Raw genomic sequence first — 26,240 nt, forward strand, 5'->3', positions numbered from 1 at the left:
TTCAAATAATTTCCAACAGATGGCAGCAGGCAGCCATCTGCTATTCAGAGTCGTTAATCGCCGGGTGCTTGACAACAACCGGCGCCGGCAGACATTTCCGGGTTCCACATAGGCAAAGGCGTAAAGCGTAGTGGGAAATGATGTTTTTTCATTGCGTTACCAATCTTTTTTTAAGGACATTAGAACTACCTTCCCCACAATGCACCACGATTGTTTTAGGAGCCGTAGCTGAACAGCGCGTTTTGTGGTTTCGTGGAAGTTATTCTCCGCGCATGAGAGTCCCGGAAGCTGATTTACTTTTGTTTCAAAATAATACATTATATATATATTTTACATTTCGTTAGGTTACGATACATTTTCCTTTAAGACATATTATTTGTTCTGAACATTTCATAAATAGCAAAATAAATAAAATATGGCCACAACTACACAACTACAATTTTGTGATAGCAAAATAAATCAAATATGACCACAACTACACAGTGGTTTGATATAATGTATTTCTTTTATGTTGAAAGTCTATCCGTTTTCCTTTCGTCACATTGAGTACACGCCCACTTCTGCGGTATAGCTGGAGCACCTCGATGGACGGGCGAGGAAAACCTAGGACCAAAACGATGAAGCTTTCCTAAGGGGTTACAGCGAAGTAACTCCCGTGGCTACCGACCGGAGTCATCTCCATGACCAAAGACGCCACACCAAAACGAAAGAGGCAAAGGCAGCAATCATGCAATTCAAATACAGACGAATTTAAGCAACTCATCGTTCTTCAAGGTTACATCGCCTGAACACGCACCGCATCCTTCTTGTCCGAGACCAGCTGTCATCCGTCATAACAATGTCCGTGGAAGATCAGGGCTACTCCGACCCTCTGCTCTTGCTCCAGGCCGGTCCAGAGTGGATGCGGTCCGAGATCCAGCGCCTGTCCCGAGAATTGGGCGAAACCACCAACGAGAAGATCCAGGCGGCTGAGTACGGGCTGGCGGTACTGGAGGAGAAACAGCAGCTCAAACAGCAGTACGACGAGCTGGAGATCGACTATGAAGGTGTAAGGCAAGAGCTCGATTTGCTCAAAGAGGTAATGTGTCTATAAATCGTGCGTACAGTACTCAAGTATATTATTGGCCTTGAATTGAGTGATGTCAGCATTCATCTTTCAATATGTCGTTCATTAGTGTGTTATCGGTAGACTTTCATCGTAAAGTAGTTGTCTTTCATGTTGCAAGGTCAAGCTGGGGATGGGCTGCTATACATCCAACCCCCTCTTTGCTTTAATCCTCTTGCACCTCAATCTTTATTAATTCATGCTGCTTCTTTTAGATGTCTTTTATGTCTCTGCAAGACGTTGTATGTGTGTGGCTTGTGCCTTATTTTTATTATGTGCTGGTTTAATTTAACTTGGGTAGGACTGCTTATTTTTACCATACCAAATCATGCTTCCACAAATCAGCACATCATTTGTTACATATCAAAGATTAAATCATATTCAAGATGCCCCCATTTGCATTGGCTTTTTTCTTTTAGCTTTTTGTACTGAAGAGTTAAAGCTAACAAGAATGAGGAAACTGAGGAGTTTCCGTTGCAAGGGGAGGCTGTGGTTTGAATTTTGAAACTTTCCCGCGCAGAAGAGAGGATGATCAACTGACAGTGGAAAGCGGGCCTGTTGCAATCCGTCGGGAATGGAAAGAATGTGCCAGCTGAAGTTTCGTTCGAGTCCCATAAAGGAAGTGCCTGTTTCTTTTTCAACAGTGGCCGGAGTAAATGCCACCCTTCTCCGATTGTTTACTGTAGGGCTACAATTTGTTATTAGATTGTAGACAGAGAGAAGTGCTGCTAGGAATTAAATATTGCCATGGAGGAGGAAAAAAAACAAAACAGATTCCTGTTCTGACCCAGAACTGCAGTTAATGCAGGGTCAGGTCACTGCAGCCAAGTGACAGCTGATTAAATGGTAAAGAATTTTGCCCATCCCTCCTTAGTGTTTGTGGAGAGAATATCTTACGTAGAAATTCAGTCAAAATGCTACTCCTTAGTGTGATACAAGCATAAAATGAATCGTTGACTTTGTGCCAAAGCAAGGATTCTTGCTGATCGGAGATTACTAACGTTATCCACAGACGTCCGGAGTCATGTTGCTTTATCGCTTCAACCCTATCCAACAGCAGTCTGGTTGAAGGACCAAGGCGATGTTATCTGAAACGAAATACAAACACATTCCTCTCTTGTCTCTCTTGATTTCCTCCACACTGTCCGTTGAAGAAGCAGTGACTGTAATGAGACAAAATCGAAACTTGATTACCCTGTAATGTTCTCATATGGAGTGTCTTCTTCCAAGAAAGTCTCTAAATGAAACAAATGAATATTTACACTGATGGCAAGATGTTTGACGACCCCTTGGTCTTAGGCAGCCTGGAATAGAATGTTGAGAAATTTTTAGTGATGATTCTCATAAATCTAATTCAAATGTTTTTTTGATTGATTTCATATGTAGATGTCGTATGGTGCAACTAACCAAAATTGGTCTTTTGTTTAGTGTTGGACAGAAACCACTGGCATTGTGTAAATATTCATTTCCATCATGTCAGTTCTCGCATTCTGTCAAATAGCCTACTGATATTTCCACCCACACATTCATACAACTCTCCCGGAGTGTGATAAAGGAATTTTATGCCTTTGCGTTGCTTAGTAACGGCACACTTCTTTCCCTATGCGAATATAAGCGGCGGCCAAGCTGCTTCTGCAGTTGGTGCTGCTTTGTGAGTGTCAATTGGCGTGTGCCAAGGGACCTTCTCATAGATTTACTTTTGATATTTCGTCATCTTAATGGTATTGGTTCATGCTCGCTATTATTGTAAATAGATATACATGTATTGATATTGTCAATTGGCAGCCAGCTGGGTTTTTTCGTCTTGACCACATTCTTCCCTCTGCTATTATTTGCATCTCTCCTGGGACACAGTGCAATCTATTATGTCCATTTCCTTCTATGTGGACAGGGGAAAGAATGAAGTAAAACTAAACAAAGGCCTTGCATGCGGCGGTCTGGCCATCTGTTACTACGTTTTGGTATATGTGAGCTGGCTGGATCCAATCAAAGAGGCGGTAATAAAGTTGAGCATGGATTACTGCTGCGGTCAGGTGAAGGCACTAATGACGTTATACCGCACTACGCCGTCCGTACGAGGCTTAGGTTCTCTCAGCCGTTGTTGATATTCTTATCCTGAGCCAGTCGTCGATGACATCACATGCCACACCTTCAACTGTCAATGCACGAGTGAGGGAAGCTATAGCGCCTATGTGAGTTTAGAGACTGTCAACTCCTCGAGTCCTGTTTAGTCATAAATAGACACTCGGGTTCACACCGGGCTCCCCTCCCTCATGTCAGTGGGGGCAACAGCTGTGCACTGTGGAATTTAACCAGACAACAATCACAACCCGAAATATTGTTTGGCTCTTGTGTTCAGCCCTGCGGCTCTTTGTGAGGCTGTGTGAGGGCGAGAGGTCGCCTTTGGGGTCACAGGTAAAAGAGTTTAAAAGCCAGTAGATTAGTGTTAAAATCAGCGGCCTGCTGCACTTTGACAATATTTGAAAAGAATTGCTCTTTTGGTCCTGCATAGCTCTGCGTTCATGAACGAGTTAGTCTAAGGCCCTGATGAGATATTCTGATCATTACTTGTATCCATTCGCTACTGCAAGTCTGCAGTTAAGGGGTAATCTTTTCTAAATGGCCCTAAATAAAGAGCCAAATCCCCCTCCACCTCGGGGGATAAGAGGATGAATCGCAACCACTATGCAGGGTTTAGAGGAGACTGGGCATCTGCCAGGCCCACCCATTCTCGGCACCCCCCAGCCTCACTCAGGTACCGTTTTACCCCGTAACCCTTGACAGGTACGGCGCTCTGGGGAAGTAACCTTTTTCCTGGCCCAGACGTTGTCCTACTTTATCAAATGCCAAGTCTCGAGTTTAATCCCGACTGTTAAACAGACCTCCTGAACCGTAATTAAGCATGATTGCTGCTGTGTTACATGGCAAAGTTCCGGTGATGTACGGAAACAAAACAGGAATGTGAATAGATAACCAAAACAATGCCTGGCAAATCTTCCTTATATTGAATTATAGTGAGCATGTTTGTTCTTTCCTGCTTAATCTACATCCTGTTGATGTGAAAGTCTTTTTTTTTTCTTTTCAATAGCTGGATTGGGAAACTGGTGAGTTCTGGCTCACAATAACCCGGATATCTTAAAATGGATCGGAGGAAATGATCTCATACGGCTCAGCAGTGAAGTCACCTCAGTCCAAAACACGGAGGAAGTAGGGTAGCCAGCTTGCTGCGTGCGCCTCCATGTGATCACCCTGCTGAGTTTATTCATTTTCGTCAGCTGAATTATATTTGGACTCTGTCACTGTGACCTCTGACCTTGCAGTGGTTTGCGTCTCCCCTAAATTAATGAAACCAGAAGGCAGAAGCCGCAAGGGAACTCCTCATTTGAATAGGGCTTTTTAAAAGGCTTTACCTTGGGGGTTCTCTTTCTTTAACCGATTGTTAGAGCCTGCCAACGTGACCCTGAACTTGGTTGAAAAAAATGTGCACAAACTGTCAAATACAGGCTTTAATCGCTGTAAAGGAGGAAGGAAAGTCATTAAGTCAATTTATGCCCAAGAGCAAAGGGAGGGCAGATCCAAAGAGAATGTAAACAGAAAGGAGGAAACTGAGGTCTTAACTTGTGTTCTTCATAATGATTTAAAATTGAGTATAAATAATATTGATTACTTGCATTCAGACAATAATAGCGTGTATAAATAATCTGGTTCATATTTATTAATCAAAATTCTATTTTTCTTCATTTTATCGTATTCTGTGTAGCATGGGTTAGTGTGCTTGCACATGTCTGGCCCCAGCTGCTTCTCTCCCCTGCTCTTAATGGAGTCTTCTGGGAAATTCAAGGAGTATAACATGAAATAGATAATTGAACGGAAGTCTTTGTTGGGGATGACGCAATTGCTGCCCACTGCTCTTGAGGGATGGGTTGAATCAAAAGAATTTTTTTTTAGCAAATTTAAGTCTGGACTAGAGAGGCACGAGACATGGCTTGACAGCAGTATGGAGGAGCACAAGCTGTGTGAGCTGAACCCTAAAACAACCATCTGTGCAGCCTTTATACCCGTCCCTTGCTCAGTCACATTATTGGCGTAGCAACTTGGGTCTTCCCAATCCAACAGCACGAACAAGAAGCAAGATCAGGCAGTTTTTGCATTGCAAATTGAGACGCCCCGCATTGAAATGGGACATTAAAGCGATAAAGCTTTAATGAGGCTGTAGAGAGACGATAACGAAACTGGTCTCCCTCGAGTCATCGTCTCTTCCTTTTGTTGAAATGCCGCTTCGCCAGCTTTAAAATAAACAAAAGCGCATGCTTTCTTTTTTGTGATTAAATAACGGTTAAGATTAAAAAATATTGTAGCTCATTATCTCAACAGACACCCAAACAATACACTCAAGCATTTCTGGGCGAAAATAGAATTTTTGTGTCTCAAAACGCACATTCTACTTAATATATTACACCAACCTCAGCATTGTACATCTATATAGAAACTTAATAATGGAATATGAGTTAAGCAACAAAATTCTTTTTTTTAACATGTCAGGGTGCGGCCATTTTGCCACTTGACTGACAACCAATCACGGCTCAGCTTCAGGTGGTGAGGCGTCATAGCTCCCAGAGAATTGCTTTTTCACCCGAGGCAAAAGCACACATTTTGAAGGAACTATAAATATCCTTAGTGGACGCGTTCACCTTTTCATGATTTACTGTTATCTAAAACCCCTAGCAGGCTTTCGCCCCACTCCTCCATTACAAAGTCGAAACTCTCCACGAGAGCCGAGCACCAGGTGCAGACGTATCGTTTGCTGGTGGGCACACTTTAAAAAATTCATCGCCTCATGTCTCTGGTCTCTGCAGTAATATTCACAGTGGTGCTGTGGCTTGGAGCAGCTAATATTTCAACCTCCTATTCTGTGCTGCTTTCTGTGTGAATTTCCCAGAATTGCCTCTCCTTCTGCGTAAAAAGCTTGAAAGTTCAGATTTAGAACTGCTGATGAAACCGTGAGTCAATCGAGAGAAGGGGTTAGTTGATCTTCACAGATGGCCACTGAAGGCTAAAATCCAAAGCAATCATTAGATTCTCGCTTACTCATTAGAGCTGTGGAATTGGTGTTGGCATTGGATCCACTAATCACTAACTAGCTGTAAATTGAGTTAAGTCGCGCCCGGCACACAGTGGCACGTGATGTTTTATGAATTCCTCACAGAAGCGTGTTGTTACTAAAGTGGATGACGGATGTGTTTCAATAAAATAGCAATTCTCGATATACCTTCAACCACATGCGGCCCACAAAAGTTGCGTAGTGAGGAGTTGATAGTCTTGAGTTTATAATGCAACACATCTTGGAGCAATGTAGCGGGCTGCTCAGTGGCCCGTGAGTGAATATGGAGACGCAGGAAGGAGGAGGGAAGATGACATTCCTGTTTATCATGGGTCCACGTGAGCTATGATTCACGAGGCATGAGATTCCATTCACTGTGTGTGTGTGTGAGTGTGACTGATTTCCCCGTTCCTTTTTTCCACTGTTCCTCAGCGGCCACATTCAGTATCTTGGCACTTTCTAAGGAAAAAAGAAAAGAAAAAAAAGGCCTTATGAGGCCTGGGGCCTCTGCATTTGAATGTCCGAACTACTTTTAGGAAGTTATTCCATAATACTGGCAAGCCTTCATGACATTGCAAAGGAATGTTGCAAGAAAGCGTTAACATCAGCAGCTCTGGTCATGTGCTTTGAGATATCACATTCTAAAGGAATGGCCTCATTTTGCCTTTATGGCATTATCTCATCACATTTTGCCTCAAGAATGTTAATTATGGAAATGTTCTTAATCTGTCATGGGTTGTTTTAGGTCAAAGGATAAATATGAATAACTGTACTTATTAAACGCAACACTTCTCTGAATGCAATGTCCAACATCTTTGAAATAAAGAGTCTTTGACTTTTGCCCAATCTTGGAGAGACTGAAAATATGATTGATCTAGTGAGAGCGCCCATCTTTCCATTGCTCCTTAGGCAACAGATAAGAAAATCCCAAAATGTTTTCTCAGCCTTGCCACCTAAGGAGCAATGTGTCTTTGTTCTATATGTGCAGGTGCACTTTAAAATACTGGAGCTCAAATGTCAGTCCCATTAAGAACCTGTTATGACACGTTATCAACAATAAGCATTGTTTCCAGTATTTTCTATTAGTGTTCTAGCAACCTGCGAGTTGCTGAACCACCGAGTGACGATTGTTGGGTGTAGAATTTACTGCATCCGACGAACAATGTCAACCATAGCAACTTGCTCTTGGACCACATTAGTGGAATGAAAGGTAGCTGTCTATTGTTGAAGGTAAATATGCTCTTGTGTTCTGAAGTTTGGGTTTGAGTCACAGTGTACTGCAATTATCTCAAACTTGGTGATAATTAAAAGAAAAAAATCCAAATCAGAATGTCTTTTTCCATCCTGTGTGGGTGAGCAGATCAGAGCCTGGCGGGGGTGTCCATCCTCGCCCCATAACGTTTGCACTCAACCGGAATCAGACATCAGAGGTTGTGTAGCGGGATAAAACCGTCTGTTCAATGATGTCGCTTTCAGTGATTAGAGGCAATTCGCGCTATACGCTGTAATAATGACTATAGAGCATCTTTTGATTAGCTCCACCAGAGATTAATAATCCATGCTCTCATGTCTGATGTAAAATTGCAACATATGGCGTGATGATGAAGATGAATATTAAACTGGGTAGGCACTGAGATTAGAGGCTCAGTGGCGTGTGTCCCACTATTACAACTCCCTAAATCTGTGCTTGGGCCTTGAGATTAGAGGCCTTGAGTCAGTAGGCTTTTGTCTCTGGGTGAGCACGTTTTAAAGGACAGATTGGCGCTGACTTTTCAGAATCCAAAATGATGGTATTCCCCCGGTTTGTGATAATATTAATCCTGTCGTTTATTTTTTTTTATCAGTCAACAAATGTTTTGCAGTTGTGCCATGCGAAACTGCAGTGATCTCAGAACTCCCCCTTGACTGGGTAGACTGATTGATAGGGTTTTCTTTTGACCAAATTTTAAATGGCCAGGTAGACTAGCGATTTTAATTTGCCAGGTAGACAAGCATTACTTAAGGAGGAAATCTCTTCCTCACAACAGCCTTCTCAGACTAATCCATTATTTTCATTGGTGCCAGTAGGTTGTTTTTGCCAATGTCTGTCTGTTAGTGGGATTAGGCCAAAACCACCATGTCTTATTTCCTTCAAATGTTGGGCCATGGGCTGAAGAAGAACATGTGACCCACATTTACATACATTCTGAGACTTGGTGCTTGACTGCTTTCTTATAAGAGAATAGCTGACATTTATTTTTTAAAATCACCTTTATATAAAACCCAATCAAAACAGTCGCATACATTCCCATATTCATCTAGAAAAGTTCTCAATATAGGTCAATTCGATTCGATACCGACGAGCCACATTTTATTCTCGCTAGCGCTTAATCTACTCAAGTGTTAAATGGAGAAAATCTGGCAGTTCACGTGCAGGTCTGCATTCACAGGTGAGAGCTTGATGTCGCCGCAAACAAGATCAGATTAATCCCCGCAGGTAAGATTCTAGATTACGTGAGTGAGCAAGCAAGATGACCGCTGCTGATGACAGAGTGGAAAATTAAATCGGGGAGGTGATTATGAGACGGAATTGCCTAACCTAAATTCTGCTGTGTGGCATTTTTGAGATGTATTTACTGCTTCACAACTTGTGATGAACTCACTGCAGAAGGTAGACTCCTCATCATATGTGCCCTCTTTCGTTACTTAATCTGTATCAAATTCAAATAGCTTTCCCCAACCTTGTTATGATCTCCTTCCGACAGTATTAAGAGTATTAGAATCCAGGCTTCTTATGATCGCCTACTCTTTAGAGCCATTGCTCTACTTTTCCCAGTGTGTTTCCCCATCAGTTGCGGTGCACGTGCAGGGGGTGAGGATTGGGGTGGGGGGGAGGAATGTATGAAGCGGCCCAGATGGAGCTAAACTGATTATTTTTCCAGGGTGATGCAAATGCAAGCCCCGGTCCACAGCTAAGCCTCGTTGCATATCAAAATCGTCCCATTCGCTTGTGTGATTGACCATTTTATTTTGGGACTTTTTGTGTTCTAACTCGAGTTGTCCTTCTGCGTTCCAGGCATTTGGACAAGCCTACTCCAACCACCGAAAAGTGGCAGCGGACGGGGAGAGCCGTGAGGAGTCCCTTATCCAGGAGTCGGCTTGTAAGGAGGCCTACTATGAGCAGAGGGTCCTTGAACTGCAAAATGAGCTCCGGCAAACTCGTAATATTCTTACCAACGCCCAGTCTGAGAATGAACGTCTGAGCACAATCTCACAAGAGATAAGAGAGGTAAGAAATCACCGAAAATGTTTTTTGTTTGTTCCTCTGTACTAACTTTGTCTTCATTCCATAAGGATCACTTTCAAACGTGCACCATTTTTTTTTTCAGTCGGCCAAGCCTTGAGGAGTTGGTGTTTGATTGCAGTTTACATAACTTTGTCTATTTTCACCTGGCTGCTAATTATTTTTGAAAACGGATCTAACTTGAAGGAACATTTGCCTTGCGGCTCTTTGTGACGTTCTCCACCTCGATTGTCCATCCTGGGTGGAGTTCATGTTACTTATTGAGGTCATGGGAAATCAATTGAAATGCTCATGAAGATGTAATATTTGCAATTCAATCTTGTTTTCTCTTACAAATTGAAAAGTAATCCTTGGCAGGGAATTGCTTTTCCCCAACACATTCTACTCCAAGTGTTGATAATGCATAACCCCTCATTGTCTCCGCCCCACTTTGGACAATGTCTGACCCCGCCAGCGCATCCATCGCTCGCATTCACAACTGACCTCATTAGGCGAGACGAGAGCAGTGCCAAGGCAGAGTGTGCCTCGCGTGTCTCAGCTCGTGTGATGGAGCTAGTCGTGAGCAGCAGTAATCAAGTTTGAAGAGCTTTGAAGAGGCTCCGTTTGACTGAAAGACGAGGGAGACCTAAAGGGATCAAAAGGGATGAACAAACTGAAAGGAGAGCAGAATTTACGGTTCACCTTCGGAGTCTCTTATTTGATGTGTCCATCTACTGTAGAATAAATTTGAGGATGTTCTGTTGGAAGTCGTTTGGGTTTTTAATTTACATCCCAGTGCAACTTTCACTCTGATACCTTAACACATTCTGTCACTCACTACCCTTTTATCAGAGTAGAATCTGAAGGTCAAATCAATAACTGCAGTTTAGGCTGATGGTAAAACGGAAATAAAAATAATAAAAAAACATAGTATAGCTGCAGGGGTTCACTGTTAATGACTTATTGCTTGAGACAGATCTCAGATTAGTGAAATACTTAAAAATGACATGTCTCTCACAACGACTTAAGTTCCGAAAATCTCTGAGTCCCTCTTTTTAATCGGGTCAACTGCTGCTGAGCACTGCATCCAAGTTGGTGAAGGTTGGGTGTCACGGAAACCAGATTTGTTTTGCTAGAGCCATGTTTTAAAATTCTAGTTGTTGAATATTTTTATAGTATTTACATTTGACACGAAATCCAAACAGCTTTATTGTGTACCGTATTTTCCGCACTATAAGGCGCACCGGATTATAAGGCCCACCTTCAATGAATGGCAAATTTTAAAACTTTGTCCATAATAGAAAAATATATAAGCTATATACATTTGGCCCGCGGCCGGACTTTGGACATGCGCCTTATAGTGCGGAAAATACGGTACACAAATTGCAGTCACAGCGTACAAGCAAGGCCGCCAAGTGTTTTGCTGATGGCTTGCATTGCTGTCTCATCCGCACGTATCCGGCACCGTTGACCTCAGCCAATTCAAATCGGTTTCACGGAACTGTCTGAATCGATGACAACCACATCTTCTGCAGATAATAACCCCTCTAATGATGCTTCTGTGTGTGCTTGGCAGATTTTGTGTAGAAGGCAAATGGAGGAAGCACGGGCACCAGCGTTGGCATTGTGACTAGGCCTGAAAGAGGCTTTTGTCTTGTTGATTTTAAATTAGCCCAGAAGCTGAATCCGGGAAAAAGAGAGAACAGGAGATAAAAAGGGCATGATAAAAAGGAAGGAAACCAAGTCTTTTAGCAAAAGGGACAGGCTTATGAGAGTAAATCAGGTTTCATCGAATAGTGGTGGTTCCCTGAGACACAATTTGTCTGAATAATTCAAAACGCTGGAGAAGAAAAGTGACAATCGGGCTTTTTGTGTTTCCTCTGAGGAAGAGCTTTCACAGCAGCAGCCGAGCTTGACTCGATCAAAACGTTACGCACATCACAGCTAAATCTCACAGGCTGTATGTGACGCCAACCTCACCAAATTGTATGCCTCCCGAGAACACACATTTCACACAAGACACATTTCATCGCTACGCTACAGTTGACAGGATTAAGCTTTCACAAAGAGCGGAAGACGTTGTTGGGAGGTGCACGCTAATAGGCGTTACATCATTATATTCATTTGCATGTCATAGGAATATGCCGACAGGCATTGCTTTCATTATGTGTGCAAAATGGGATTCACAATGCTAACATTGCTACGATGAAGATAACCGCTTTGTTATCAACATAATCTCGGTTTGCTTTTTCCAGCTGTCAGATAGCCTTGGCTAGTCACTGATATCTATAGAGGAATAAACTGATAGATGGATAGTTTTAATATGCTTTCATCAATACAACGGATTGACATGGATGGATCATGCTACATCATGAAAATGATTGCAGAAATGTTGATTGTTTTTATTATTCTCTTTTGAAGTCATCACCTGTATGTACTATGTAGTGCACTATTTCTGACCACTGTTGAGGCAGATCAGCTCGACTGCTCTAAGTAAACCCTCCAAATGATTCTAAATTGATTCTAAACCCTCCAGATGATATTTAGGTTAGCATGTCACAGCAGCCAGCACAATTTAATCCAACTCTACGTAATCTATCATCTCTATAACCAATGCTTCTATTTGTAGCTTTTAGAGTCACTGGGCCATGTCAGGCATAGATGCTTTGCCGTGAACCCCCAAAAATGTCTTTTGTCTGCTTTCAGGGAGCGACTCAAGTGTCAGTCTTGATTTAGGTCTAAACCTCAAATGAGTCGACAAGAGAATGTTTGTTTGCCGGATCGATCGATGTAGCGAGTCGCACAATAATGGGAAATGTACAATCAAGCACACACTAATAGATTTCTATTCAAACTCAAAATACGCTATTTTGAAAGTATGTCATCCTGTCTCTGGCCGAGTCTGCCAGTCGACTGTAGAATGGCAAGTTGGATTCTGTGGTGTTAAGAAAATGGCCTTTAACAAAGTACGGGAATCCTAATCTACATTTGGACTAATCCTGATACTTTGCTACTGCGACTGAGCTATTTCCCTTTTCAAGTTTTGACTATAGCCGCTTAAACACATTGGGAAATAACTCCAAGCTTTGGGGTGTTTTAAGCAGGCTCAGCATCACCATGCTGTCAAATCTTTTATTGGTGCATTTGACAGCCTTGCTGGTCCGGCTGACGTTTTGAGTCGGGACTTTTAAAAGCCTTGTGCAGTAATGTGCTTTTTTTTTACATTTTGCAGCACTCGGTGGCCTAGAAATCAAATAAATAGCAAACCATCTGCTTTGTCAAGCATACGTACTCACTGTCGTTTCGATTCTTCCTTCAAACATGACTGACTGCCTTTGAGCACTTATTGCAAAATGTGCCCACCCACTTTGACTGGAAGTGGCACATTTGTCGCTTTGTGTGTGGTGAGCGGGCAGCTGTTCATACGAGCGACAGTTGGGGGGAAGGAGCCAGCTCGTTTTTTTTTTTTTGGGCACTGTCAGATGGCCATCGAACACACCTCACTATCTAATCAGCCACACACATTTTGTCACCACCCCGGGAGATGTTAGTGTCCCTTGCCTGTTTAGTTCACAAGGTCTCCCCTTTACTCTAATAACTTTCTGTGAGGCAGCCGGGGACCAGCTGACCTCGTCTTCAGTGTGCAAAGGAAATGTGTGGCACAGGATGTGAAGGTGAAAGGTCAAAGCTCTGGCATGCTTTGTAATCGGATGGAAGTGGGGTTGGGGAACTTTTAATCAAGTTTGCTTGTGCCCTGCATTTATCTTAAATGAACAACACGGACAAATGACATTTGACCGAAAAGATACTTGAGCAACCAGCTGGCACAAATCTTCAGAATTTATTTTCCTACAATATGAAGCTGTTAGAAGAGGGCAGAAGTTGGTGCCTCACAAACATTTGACTTAATGGCAGTGCTGCTAATTTATGTAAGCGCACGTCACCATATAGCTGCTATATGGTGACGTGCGCTTACATAAATTAGCAGCACTGCCGCACAGCAATCCCCCCACCCCCCAACTCATTAGACATGCGCAACCCCACCCCAATATGAATAATTAGACTTTGAACATCTGCCGCCACTCAGCTCTGCACGTGGGGATTATTTATTTCATGCGGCAAACATAAAGGGCGTTGTCCTCACCACTTCCGTGGTAGTGGCTACATGGCAAAGGGATTGGCAGGCTAATGATGTAGCTATTAGGTCATCTCTGCTGAGAGTCCCACATGCTCCCCACACGGCTCAGACGATGACACCATCTCCGGTGTGTGAGTGCATGATGAGTTTGTGATAATAAAAGTCAGGCTGGTGAGTAGAAATGATGGCGTCGTTACAGATTTGCGGCTACAAGTGGGGGAAGAGGCTTTGTCTTGGCGCTCATCTTTTTATAATTGATGAAGGCTTTGCTGCACTGTGTCAGTGTGCCAGCATGTCATTGCTAAAATGTACATTCATTGCACGTCATGAAGTAGGCTTAAGTGTATTTTTGTGGCATCACAGCCGGAAAGACACCTGGCATCTCATGTCATCATCAAGCGCATGTTGGTTACGACCAGATGGAGATTTGGATTTGGTTAATGAGACAAGCTGACAACGCAAGTCCTGTCACTCGACATTTCCTCCACTGCTGTGTTTTAAAGTTTGCAAAGGGTTTCACTGACAACTCTTTGTCTTTCTCTTTTGTCTCGGATGGGCCGTGTCACTTGGATGCCACAGAGCAGCCAGATGTTGGAGCTCCAGAGGAACCAGTTGCGTGATGACATCAAGGAGTACAAGTTCCGCGAGGCTCGTCTGCTGCAGGACTACAGCGAGTTGGAGGAGGAAAACATCTCGTTGCAGAAGCAGGTCTCGGGGCTCAGGCAGGGCCAGGTGAGCTGGAAAATTTGAGTTTTAAGGATTTCATTTCATCTTGGTTTTCGCCCAAGATCTCTGTTTTGGTCTCCTTCCCAACAAAAAGAAAATAAAACAAGACAGTTCCACATCATTTAGATTGCTCTCCTCGTTTCCCTGCCTAGGTTGAATTTGAGGGTTTGAAGCATGAAAGCCGTCGTCTGGAGGAGGATATGCAGTTCCTGAACAGCCAACTGGAGGATGCCATCCGCCTGAAGGAGATTGCTGAGCGCCAGCTTAGTGAAGCTCTCGAGACCATCAAGACTGAGCGTGAGCTGAAAGCCTCCCTGAGGAAGGAGTTGTCCCACTACATGAACATTGGTGACACTCTCTACAACAGGTAAGCGGTGAACAGAAAAATAATCTTGGCATCATCTTTAAAATACCACGAGAAGTTCTCACACCACCCTCACTCCCCCCCCCCCCCTTGCATTCCTCTTAGCATCTCTCTGGATGGCCTCAAATTCTCCGACGATGCCAACACCGAACCCAACAACGACGACGCTCTTCACGGTTACGAGAATGGCTTCAGCAAGCTGCTTACTGACGACAACCGCATGTTCAAAAAGGAAGAGCTGTTTAACCCAGCACCCGGTCTTGTGGATGACCTACTAAGCGAGCTGAACATCTCTGAGATCCAGAAGCTTAAGCAGCAACTGATTCAGGTTTGCGGTTTGGCTGACCTCAAGTATTGTAATATATGGACTAGTCAGAATGTGGTTCATCTTCTTTATGATCATGTCTCTCCAGATGGAGCGTGAGAAGGTCAACCTGCTGTCCACTCTTCAGGATTCCCAGAAACAACTTGAGCAGGCCAACGGCGCTCTGTCCGAGCACCAGGAGAAGGTGAACCGTCTGACAGAGAACCTTAATGCCATCCGCAAGCTTCAGGCCAGCAAGGAGCGCCAGTCGGCCCTGGATAATGAGAAGGAACGCGACAGCAATGAAGATGGAGACTACTACGAGGTGGACATCAATGGGCCTGAGATCCTGGAGTGCAAATACAAGGTTAGAAGGTGGCTTGGAGTTGAATTGCGTAGATAGAATGAGTTAAGGATGTTTATTTCCCATTATCTTTGGCTTTCTAGGTTGCAGTTTCAGAAGCTGGAGAGCTGAAGGAAGAACTCAAGACTCTAAAGGCAGAGTACCAGGCATGTCAGTCCCGCTATGAAGAGGAGCGTAACCGGCTGGAGAACGATGTCACTACGCTCGGAGAGAAGCTGTCCACTCTGGAGGAGACAAGAGGTTTAGAGAAAGACGAGAAGGAAAAGATGGAGAAGGAGCTGCGCAAGGTATGTTGAATCTGTGAGCCTACTTGAAAATCAGCATCAAGTCTGTTCGAGCGCTTCATTTCCGTCCCTTCGTTATCAGCTAAGCGACGTGGCCGGTGAATCTCAGGGCAGCCTGAATGTGGCTCAAGACGAGCTGGTCACGTTCAGCGAAGAACTGGCGACACTCTACAACCACGTGTGCATGTGCAACAATGAGACCCCCAACCGCGTCATGCTCGACTTCTACAAAGAGGGCAAGGGCGGGCGTAGCAGCCCTGAAGGCCGCGGCCGCCGCTCTCCCATCCTGCTCACCAAGGGCCTCTTCCCCGAGCCCCTTAAGACCGAGCCCAACGATGGTGCTCCGTCTCTGCCTTCTCCAGTGTCCGACCACCGTCGCGAGCCCATGAACATCTACAATTTGGTGGCCATCATAAGGGACCAGATCAAGCACTTGCAACTAGCCGTAGACCGCACCACAGTGCTGTCGCGCCAGAGGGTGGCTTCTCTGGAGCTCGGCGCCGTGGCCGACAAGGACAAAGTGGCCTGCATGGAGGAGATCCTCAAACTGAAATCCCTCCTCAGCACAAAGAGGGAACAGATTGCTACTCTGAGGACTGTTCTGAAGGCTAACAAGCAGGTTGGTTTGTCTCTTGCAGATAATTTAATATCACAAACATTTGTCAGTGTGTCTTGAAGGACAGAAATAGAAGATAGGGGGGGGGGGGATAGAAGCTCCTCCAAGGCTTTTCAGCTGTTGAGCAAATGTGGATGTGGTCCATTGCTAACTTGGGTGGGGGCAGCCGCCGTTTTTGTATCAGCTGCACAAAGAAAAGGAGCTGTTGCCCCTTCAAAGTTTATGTGGTTGAGTCATAACAGAGACATGAGAGCTCCTTACTTATTCACAACTGAGTAACAATAGAATCAAGCTACCCGGATGATTTGTTAATGATTGTCCTTGGTATCCAACCTCATAAGTTTTGTGTTATCTTGTCGTTGCCTACAGACTGCTGAAGTTGCTCTCGCCAACCTGAAGAGCAAGTACGAAAACGAGAAGGCTATGGTGACTGAGACCATGATGAGATTGAGGAATGAGCTCAAAACCCTTAAGGAGGACGCGGCCACTTTTTCCTCCCTCCGAGCTATGTTTGCCACACGGTAAGACTCGCCAAAGCTTTGCCAACAAACATGGCGGAGGATTATATAAGTATACATATGTCAGCTATGGTCTTAGTTCTTTCCTAAAATTGATTTGCGGAAATAGTCTACAGATTTGAAAGTCCTAAAAGCAGGAGAAGGTGTACAGCATTTGTTTTTGTTGTGTCTGTTAGTGTGTCAAAGAAGAGGCTCGATGGTCCAATGCTCTCATTAATCTTTTCGTGAGTGATTGGAATAATGAAGCTTCAAATTAGCTTTGTTGTATTTTTTTGACTCCTCTAGTTTGCACTCTGATCTGAACTGAAAGCACAGTGACTTGCCTTTTTTTTTTAAACCCTTTCATTTAAACCACACTGCCATCTGGAGGAACCAAAAAATACAGCAACTGGTTCATGAAGCAATTTTGAAGCTTCATTTTCCCATCACTATTTTTTGTATCCCAAAGAGAAGCTGGTCAAAGAATCTGTGTGTAATCCCACTTTAGTTTGGTCTGAATTTCACATCCACATACTATCACCGCATACATATGTCTTCTGACATGTTTACTTTTGATTATGCTGAAAAGTGTCAATTCCCTCCTGAGCCTTGCTTTGCTGCTATTGCCCTTATGGTTCTGTGAACATCATCCCTAACCCAAAATGGCTGCTGTGAGACAGCTCTCTGTTCCACATTTATGACTCAATCCACAGCCCGGTTCAGCTCGAGGTCCAAGGGGACATGGGCTGTATTAGAGAGTGTTTATTTCCTTTCAGTTTACTGAGATTCAACATGGACAACTCCCTAGTCTATATGGCCACGGGTTGTCTATGGAATGCTGGAAACAAGCTCTTTAATCAATTTTGTTGGGCTTCATCATGTGTTTCCCCTCCTCCAAAACACATCCTTTGAGGACAATATCTGTCAGGCTCTGGTTCTGTCAACGTTCTGTTTCCTCCGCATGAATTACAGTCTGTTTACGGGATCCTTATATTGGTATGTAAATTGTGTCCCATACAGCAGGAGGTTAGGTTGGGGGGGAGACTGTGTGAGGGACTGGAGCTTTCTCACACTCCCTTCTCTTTGTGTAGCCACCCCTCCAGCCTTCTTCGCTTCTTACGTCTCATGAAGAAGAAAGGGAGAAAAGTCCTTCACATGCTGTGGGAGTCCATGTGATTTTTGTCTTTCAAGCCGCAGCTTGTGTAGAGTCATGTTAGTTCTTGCCTCTTCACATTCCCAAGATATGTTGTCATTGCAGGCTCCCTCCGATTAACAGTCCAGCCATTTGCCTGAGTCACTTTTGCTCCTCACCCTTGTCAGACCTGCTGCTCCTATTGTCTCCCGTCATCATTCAATTAAACCTCTCCTCCTCTCTCCACCCATTTGAGGGATCGCCAACCGTGACCAATGGCGTTCCAGACAACACAGCAGCTGTGTGTGTTTGTGCGCTTCTTAGCGATTCGGAATTACGCAGCATGAATGATGCAATAGTTGAGGGATCATGTGACACATAGACGGTCACCACACAATGAAAAGATGCTGTTTGTTAATGTTCTGAATGCCCTGGTAACTATTTAGCGGCTTTCTCACTGCCATTGTGCCTTTCACACCAGCGCAGAAATGCTCCTATTGTATCCAAACAGTCCCAAGAATAGACTCCTCGGTTGTTTTCCCGGGAAACCCCTCTTAGCCTCCACCCGCACTTAAGTCGACTCCACCCGTCCGCCCTCCCGTCCTCGTCCTGGTGGGTTTAATGAAGCAGGACTGATCCCTTTTGTCTAGTGTGTATCCCACCGGGAATCAAACTAGGAGGGGCTAAGGTTATGTTTGTCGGGTTCACACTCTCTAAGCACGTGGAACATGCACGCAGCAAAAACATCTGCACATGGTGTCACTGTTTGGAGATATTTAAAACAATAGTATCCATTGGACACATGGTTTAAAATGCCAAAATTACATTTAGAAAAAAGTTTAGAAAATTATTTGGCCTGAGAGTTGGTTAAAAAAAAAAAAAAAAAAAAAAGAGTTGGATCTAACAAAATGTCTAAGCTAGTGGGCGCTAGCATTATACTTAAGCTGAAAGTGTATTTATGGAAAGAAACTCAGACACAATCTGCAGCAAATATGTAGCAGAAATAGGAGAAGGGTGAGGTAACCATGCGAGAATATACCAAATAAAAGACTCATCCTTCAATGTGGGTGTTCGCCAAGGAATGGCACTTTGATTTCATTGTCGGGGACTTTGTGAGGGACTCATTGTCACTTTTTTTTTACCTGATGGATGACATTGCTATAGTGTAGCATGCAGGCAGTATTGTGGGACACAAAGATGACAAAACAGTGACTGTAATATGAGCTCACTTCTGTTTGAAAAGTCGAAATGTAGAATGCGGGGCTGCACCACATAGTTTTGAACAATTCTGATTGTTTCTAAGTTCTTCATATTTCAATTTATATTTAATTCTGTGACCTTCCAACACCTTTTACAATTTTGTTGAAAGCCAAATGACTGGAAACTATTTTAGTAAGATGAACAAGATTTGAATTCTTTCCCTTTTCTATGTGTAATGACTTCTTGTAAGTGGCTCTTGATTTTCCAAGTAGAGATAGTTTAAAATAAATTCCCATTAATTTATGCATACTGGAACCAGTTCAGTGACAAACTCTTTAGACCCGACTACTGCAAGTTTCCATAGATTCGGAGGCTCAATCGCTCCACCTAGTGGTGGAAGAAAACTGCTTGTGTGTTTGCAATGCAGTACATACAAGTGGATCAGTAAACATGTACAGCTTTTTTTATTGTACATGTTTAACAAGTACATTAAAGCAACGCGTATATTTATGTCACTCAAAGCATAACCGTGTTGTTGGATTTAACACTTTGGTAATGATCAAATTTTCAAGCGAATCGAATGCTAATGCACCCATTCGCTTTTTTCCGTCTCATGGTTCACCTCCAGGTGTGACGAATATGTCAGTCAGTTGGAAGCCATGCAGCGACAGCTGGCTGCGGCAGAGGATGAAAAGAAGACCCTCAACTCTCTTCTGAGGATGGCCATCCACCAGAAGCTGGCTCTGACGCAGCGCCTAGAAGACATGGAGTTCGACCACGAGCAGATCCGCCGCCCCAAAACCCGCAAGGCCACCTCAAGCGCTGCTGGCAACCCTAACCAGGGTCTCACCTGCGGTGGCTTGGGCCATGCCGAGCACGGCAACGCCACGCCGGGCGGCCTCCTGGGAGGCCCCATGGTCTTCTGCAGCGAGAAGTACAAGATCTACTGCGATTGAAGCGGCTGCTGAGTCTGCTGTGTACAGAGGGGAGGGGGCGGGTCTTAGGGCCAGACCCTTCCTGCCATAGTGTTTAAGAGCCCCACTCGCTCGCTTTGCTCTCTGGTCGGCCTGTGCTCCTCTAGGGACTACTGTGTGATTAACCATCTGCTTGTGTGTGCTAGTGTAAAGGCTTGCCGATCCGTAGGTGGACTGTACAGCGTTCACGAGACGTCGGGACGGTAGTAGACAAACAAGGCATGTTTGGATTGTGCGGTCCTGATGATGTTCAGAGGACTTTGTGGATCTACCGGCGTGTCTATTCTTTCCATCGTCTTTGTGCTGTACATAGGAAGCACAAGGTGGCGTTTGCGCTTTGTGCTTCTGCCTCCTGAGTGTGTTTGTTGCCCGGCAACAATGACACATTACGGAGGAGGATGCGTTGAACGGGAGGATGTCCATAAATGATCTGTTGGCACGGGTGCTCCTTGCAAAGCTCAGCTCACCACTGTTAAATGTTTACGTAATGATTGAACAAAATGATGCAATCTCACCCCGTGAGGGGGAGTGCTGTTTGAATCAATAGATGAAAATCAGGATTTTTATTTCATTTTATTTTTAAACCAAGCGGAGTAAAGGAGCACCTGTGACCGCGGCCGTTTGATTTCAGGATCGCTTTGGAAGTTCACGCTAGCTCGGGCACAGTAGAAACGCATGGCTTTGCAGCTGTATGAGCTTTTTAAGTGCTTTTCCGTTCTCGAGCTGCACGGTTAACTCGTCAGTGAGGAGTTAGTTGTGCGCTGAAATGTAAAGGGAGGGGAGGGCGGGGGTCTCTCCAATGTGACCTCGCTAAGTCGCATTGGATTTTTTTTTCCCAGCCATATGAGGAGGGAGACGGCATATTTGACAAATCGATCTCCAAACCTAAAATAAGTGCGCTTCAGCATACTCTTGGTGCCTCAGGTTCAACCTTTTGGCAAAAAATGGATTTTCTTGATTACTGTGAAGAGAGACGCACGCTATATAGTTTGGAACAAAAATGATGACAGTATTTTCAATCCTAAAAGAGCACAAATTGGATGATGAATCTCCAGACAAACAAAGCATGCGGCCAAAGTGCCTGACAAAGGGAACACTTGATATGTTTATCTGACGATGTGAAATCCTGACCTTGTGTCCAACTCTCCCTTCCTCTCTTGTCCCCAATTAGCCACGAGCAGCATTTTAGATTGCCAGCATCCCTCCCAAGGTCAACTTTCAAGTACAAGAGTTTGTGTGCGTGTTACTGATGTTTTTTTTCTTTCTTTTGTATGTGAGGACAGAGCTGTTTTAGTAGCCAGAATAGCTTTAACCGATTGCCGAACTTTTGTTACGCAAATAGTAAAAAACACGAGTGGGGCTTGTGTTTAATCCTCAATGTATTGCTGGTGAATCATAAAAATATTAGGTTTATGATTCATAAAAAAAAAAAAAAAAAAGCAGGGTTGATGCGAAGGATCCCTGCAAGATTGAGGAAATTTTGCAATTTCTTTTTTGTACTACCAATATATAAGAAACTCTATATTCTTAATACGATCTCATTCAGGTGAACAATCTTGCAGGATCCGCTACAGTATTTGTTGCTCTCCAATGCAAAGAGAGCGACGTAATGTCAGCGCCGCGTCAACCCTGCTTGAGTAAAAGCGACCGCTCACCGCATGGAGACGAGCGGGAGAAGATAAGCATAAGAAAACCTTCTTTGGAGGTTCGTCACTCTTCTGTTGACTTTTCACGTAACCCACATGTACGACAGTGATGGAGAGAAGTAGAGGACGGAGAGATAGTTGTTAATGTGGATTGAAGAGAATTAAAAAAAAAAGAGGGCTGGTTGTTTAACCTCTAGGTAGAAACTCAGAAAAAGCTGAGCCCAGGATATGTGGTTTTGGCTTGGATTCTAAACCTGTGTCCATCTGACATGACATCATCATAGCATGTCACCTGATAGCCTCCTACCTCTTCGTCTTTCCGTCGCTCGATCCACTATCATATTTAAAAAAAAAAAAAACATCCTGCATGTCAAAAGCACTACTCATGAATTTATGTACAATTAAAAAAAATCATCTCTGCTCGTGCACTGAAAGAAAACAAATTTGGGTGAGCTCAAAATTTCAAGGCAACAAACAGCTACAATTTTGTGTTGGGCATTTCAACAAAATATTTGATATTTCGCTGTTGTGAAAATTGGCTTGACCGTGTTTCACAACAAAGAGGTCAGAGAAGTGTGTTGTCTCTGAACGTAAAAGATGAAAGCAAAAAACAGCTCTGCAAATTATTTTGGAGCAAACTAATTGCTTTGTTGTCGCTAACTAACATTGTTGCAATAAATGTCAGTCAATTGAAATTACCGAACGGCTTCAGTAAGATCACAAAAAGTCACGTGAACTGATTTGGATTGGCTCCCACCAGTGTAAATCCGGGAGAGATGTTTTTTTTGTCCCATTTTTTGTTTGTTTTTAAATCTGTGCACTTTCATAATATAGAATTGTAACCAATTATGATTAACCCTTTAGGAAAGTGTGGTAGTACTATGGTTTGTGAGATATTTAATATAAGATATTACAAAGATAGTTACAAGTATGTGCGTCCAACAAAATATGTCCTCGACTAAAGTTTACTTCACAAACCACAGAGCTACAACTTTTGCCTAATCCTAAAGGAGTGATACATCAAGTTACTCATTCTTTCACTTGATACCTTTCCTCATTTGTTGTGCTGTTATTTATCTGTTATGTTCGTTCTACTGCCATATTTGCCACAAAAATCCAGGGTGACCTAATTCTGGGGTTTTTTGCATATTTATTATTCCTAGGAATAGTTCAAAATAACTCGATGAAACTTGACAACGCTCTCGCGTGAATCGGTAAGTTACGTCTCGGGGGAAATTTTGGAGCGACTTGATTTTTCCCGAGCTTCTTACCGAGGGCGTTCCATTGAAACGGGAATCACTGACCTTCAGAATTCTTTGCAATAGCGACCATTAAATTCCAAATTGGAATTGTTTCATTCTCTCTTGATTTATCGTGCCAAATCTTGGTACACCATTTTTGGTCTGACAAACAAGCACCGACTGCAAAAGGTGTCAGTCGGGCTGAGGAGCTTTTTGCTTTCTTTTGTTCTTTGTTTCCGACCAGTAGTGCCTTTCATTGTTTCAAGGGAGAATTTTAGACGAGCGTTTTATGTTTTTTTGTCTCTCCGGGCCGTCGAGGGGCTCGGGAATCAAAATGACTATGAGCAGCAATAAGCGAAATCGTGCCCCTTTCTGCATGATTAAGATCATTTTAGAATTAGCTGAGTAAATCCAAGATTGTTTTGAATTGTGCAGGTCAGTGAATCCTCTCAGTAAATTCAGGGGTATTAACAAAATGTTTTGTTTTCCAATCAAACTTTGAGAACCAAAAGTCCCTTTGGCCTCCTGTTGTTGAACAAACGGCTCCAAGCATCTTTAGTGTGTTTGTGTAGCTAAGTGTGTTATTGGAAACTACAAGCGTTGTTTGGTGAAGGTCATAAGGTATTGATAGTATTATTGGAGGGAAAAAATGTGCAGAGAGCGCATTTTATCTTGTGTTATTTGCAAATCTTTTGTCTTTTTTTTTTTTTTACACATTATTAAGCAATTTGTTTTCAGGAAACAGAAAACTAAATTAGCATCAACAAGCGTCAATAGTGCCATGCTAGCCAGTGCTCGTTTGTTGAGGCGTCAAAAGTTTAAAAATTGAAGTGAAGCTAACGGAAAAAAGTGCAATTCTGATACTGTTAGAGTTTAAAAAAAAAAAAAAAACGTTTTCTGTTTGCTGGAAGCGGCGGCATTGTGATAATTAAACTAGCCGTGCAAACTTTATATTGTCATATTGTGTTTTCAGTATTGATCCATAATAAGAGTTTGATATCTTTATATAAAATAATGACTTCATCTGTACGTTAATATTTATTTGACTTGTCATGCAGTACTGTATTCTTATCAATAATGTGCATTATGATTAGTGGTCTTTATTACAACTAAATGTCATATGCATGTTTATCAGCTAATGGGACCTTTACACAGCGGTGAAAACAAAACAGGTAAACCTTTTAGGGTTTGGGGAAATTAGAAAATAAATTAAGTGAGATGAATCAGATGTATTACTGCTGAACTAACCCGGTTAAAGTGTTTGGTTTGTTTTCCAGCTCGGATGTGGTCCAAACTGTGTAAAGGTAGTCATGCTGGCAAAAATCAATAAAAGTGACTTAAGTCGCATTGTGTGTCAGTGTTTTGTTTTGTGTATGTGCTGTATACAGTAGCTCCTCCACAGCAGTAGATGCAGGGTTAACTTGGAAAGTGTGTGGTGAAACGTAGACGCTTGAACACTCCCAGATGGACGGCAGGCACAGCACAGCTTCCCAGCTGTGGAAGGCTTCAAGATCACATTTCATACAATGCACAACACTCCCACTGCTTCTTCCCGGCCTTCAGACTCAACCGCCATCTCCCTCCTCCTCCTCTTTCCTCGCTTCCCTCTGGGGACACACCCACTCATCTCATCGCAGCGAATTTCCTCTGACCTTTCGTGCCCCCAGCATTTCCTGCCCAGGCTGTGGAGACCAGCTCTCACTTTCAACAACAGTTGTTGGGCATATATCTAAAATGACGATATCGCTGATATGCTACATTTGGATTTACAAGTGTGTGCCATCACGAAAAGTAATCCAAAAATATGAATACGGTAAATGAATTTTAAGGCATGAGATAAATGTGTCCCTTTCATTTCCTTGCTTTATTTTATTGTCCTATAAATGACGTCACTATTGTGACATTAAAGTATCCCTGCATGGATATCTCACCAGGATGGACTGGCAGGCAAAATGTGGGTCAGTAGGACTGCTCCCATGACTCCATGCAGTCACGTTAAGGGCGGAGTCACTCAGCGAAAACAGCTGTTTCACATCGCAGATCTTGTGAGCATTGTTTAAAAGCACCACTAGGTGTCGCTACAAGACAGTTTTAGTTGAGATTCGGCACAGCTCTCGCTCGAGTCAATGTTCGATTTAGTCTGAGAGTTTGTGCCTACAAAGAGCCCTCTTTATGAGAATCAACCATGTGATCAATCCATGTGGAGCCTGAAGGAGCAATGAGCCATGATCAGCTGGTCGGAAGGAGGATACACTCTCACGTGGGACATGCATATTTTCAGAAGAGAACCCACTGGAGCAGGAATAAGCAAATGGGGCTTTGAGCTTGGCCTCATGATGTGATTCAACGCCGACTCACTTGAGTTTTATCTCCGCTGCACATATTTGACTGTGCAGTCACTTCGAAGATGATGACTTGACACAACAAGCCACAAAAAATAAACTATCTATGCAGTAAACCATAATTGTTAAAGATGTTTGCGGTACATTTACCACTGTTACTGTTCATTACAAACCAAACCCCCCACAGTAGTGCTGAATTTGATTCTAACAGTAGGAGGCTTCTTCACACCTCTCAATGAGAAACAATCCTGACAAGCGTATCAAATCAGTGTGGGTGATGATTAGCATTATAAAGGATTTGAAGTGTGGAAAAACAACCTGCCCATCAGTTGTGGGGTTTGCACAGGTTTGATTGCCTTAAATGTAGTTAGCTCCGTCTCTTGCCTGTAGATTTTAGTATAGAGGGTCCCCTCAAGGCAATGGGGGGGGGGGGGGGGGGGTGTTATATCTCACAGGGACTGTTTGTATGGCCTCGGTTGACTTGCTGTAAATCATCATGATGATAAATGTCATCAGTGGTTGGGGACTTGAGTCATATGACTTGGACTCAAGTTGACTCGAGGCGCTGAGTTTATGACTTGCAGTTTTATTACGACCATGAATTGACGAGTCATTCTGTTTACATTTGAAAATCCATTTCTATGAGGTAGAAGCTACAAAGATGAATACATTGGGATTCAAGGATTTATCTTTTGATGAAACCAGTAAAACGACAAATCCAACATCCAAGGTAATTTGAAAATAACAGAAAACCTCCCACATTTACCTGTAAGCAGGCTGAACTGTGAAGATATGCTAGTTAGCTTAGCTTACATTTTGGAGTGAACCAAATGAAACTTCTTTGTTTGCCTTTGTGTCTGTCACTTTATGGCTTTGATTACAAGATAACAGCAAAGGAGCAGCTCTTGATCGAATGTTACACGTTGGTCTTCTATTTCCGCAGT

General features: G+C 43.3%; 1 protein-coding gene across 2 annotated transcripts; it reads left to right on the plus strand.

Moving 5' to 3' along the window:
• Positions 1-541: 541 nt before the first annotated feature.
• LOC133170661 (protein bicaudal D homolog 2-like) lies at positions 542-24,301 on the plus strand. Of its 2 annotated transcripts, XM_061303756.1 has the most exons (10): positions 544-1,078; positions 9,262-9,474; positions 14,186-14,338; positions 14,485-14,699; positions 14,802-15,024; positions 15,110-15,367; positions 15,448-15,651; positions 15,731-16,267; positions 16,634-16,785; positions 19,722-24,301. In XM_061303756.1, the coding sequence occupies exons 1-10, from the start codon at positions 839-841 to the stop codon at positions 20,047-20,049; spliced, it is 2,523 nt and encodes an 840-aa protein (XP_061159740.1). In that variant the 5' UTR covers positions 544-838; the 3' UTR covers positions 20,050-24,301. The 2 variants fall into 2 exon arrangements, with proteins under 2 accessions (XP_061159750.1, XP_061159740.1); XM_061303766.1 differs by lacking the exons at positions 14,186-14,338; positions 14,485-14,699; positions 14,802-15,024; ... (3 more) ...; positions 16,634-16,785; positions 19,722-24,301 and adding an exon at positions 9,540-10,736 and having other exon boundaries at positions 542-1,078.
• The last annotated feature ends 1,939 nt before the right edge of the window (positions 24,302-26,240 follow it).

Source organism: Syngnathus typhle, linkage group LG2 (genome assembly GCF_033458585.1).
Source record: "Syngnathus typhle isolate RoL2023-S1 ecotype Sweden linkage group LG2, RoL_Styp_1.0, whole genome shotgun sequence".
Taxonomy (NCBI): domain Eukaryota; kingdom Metazoa; phylum Chordata; class Actinopteri; order Syngnathiformes; family Syngnathidae; genus Syngnathus; species Syngnathus typhle.

What these genes read in the sequence shown, in the direction of transcription:
- LOC133170661 (XM_061303756.1), top strand. Translation starts at nt 839, where the DNA reads ATGTCCGTGGAAGATCAGGGCTACTCCGACCCTCTGCTCTTGCTCCAG. An exon ending in TTAAGCAGCAACTGATTCAG is followed by an intron (nt 15,025 to 15,109) that starts GTTTGCGGTTTG and finishes ATGTCTCTCCAG; the next exon opens with ATGGAGCGTGAGAAGGTCAA. An exon ending in TGGAGAAGGAGCTGCGCAAG is followed by an intron (nt 15,652 to 15,730) that starts GTATGTTGAATC and finishes CTTCGTTATCAG; the next exon opens with CTAAGCGACGTGGCCGGTGA.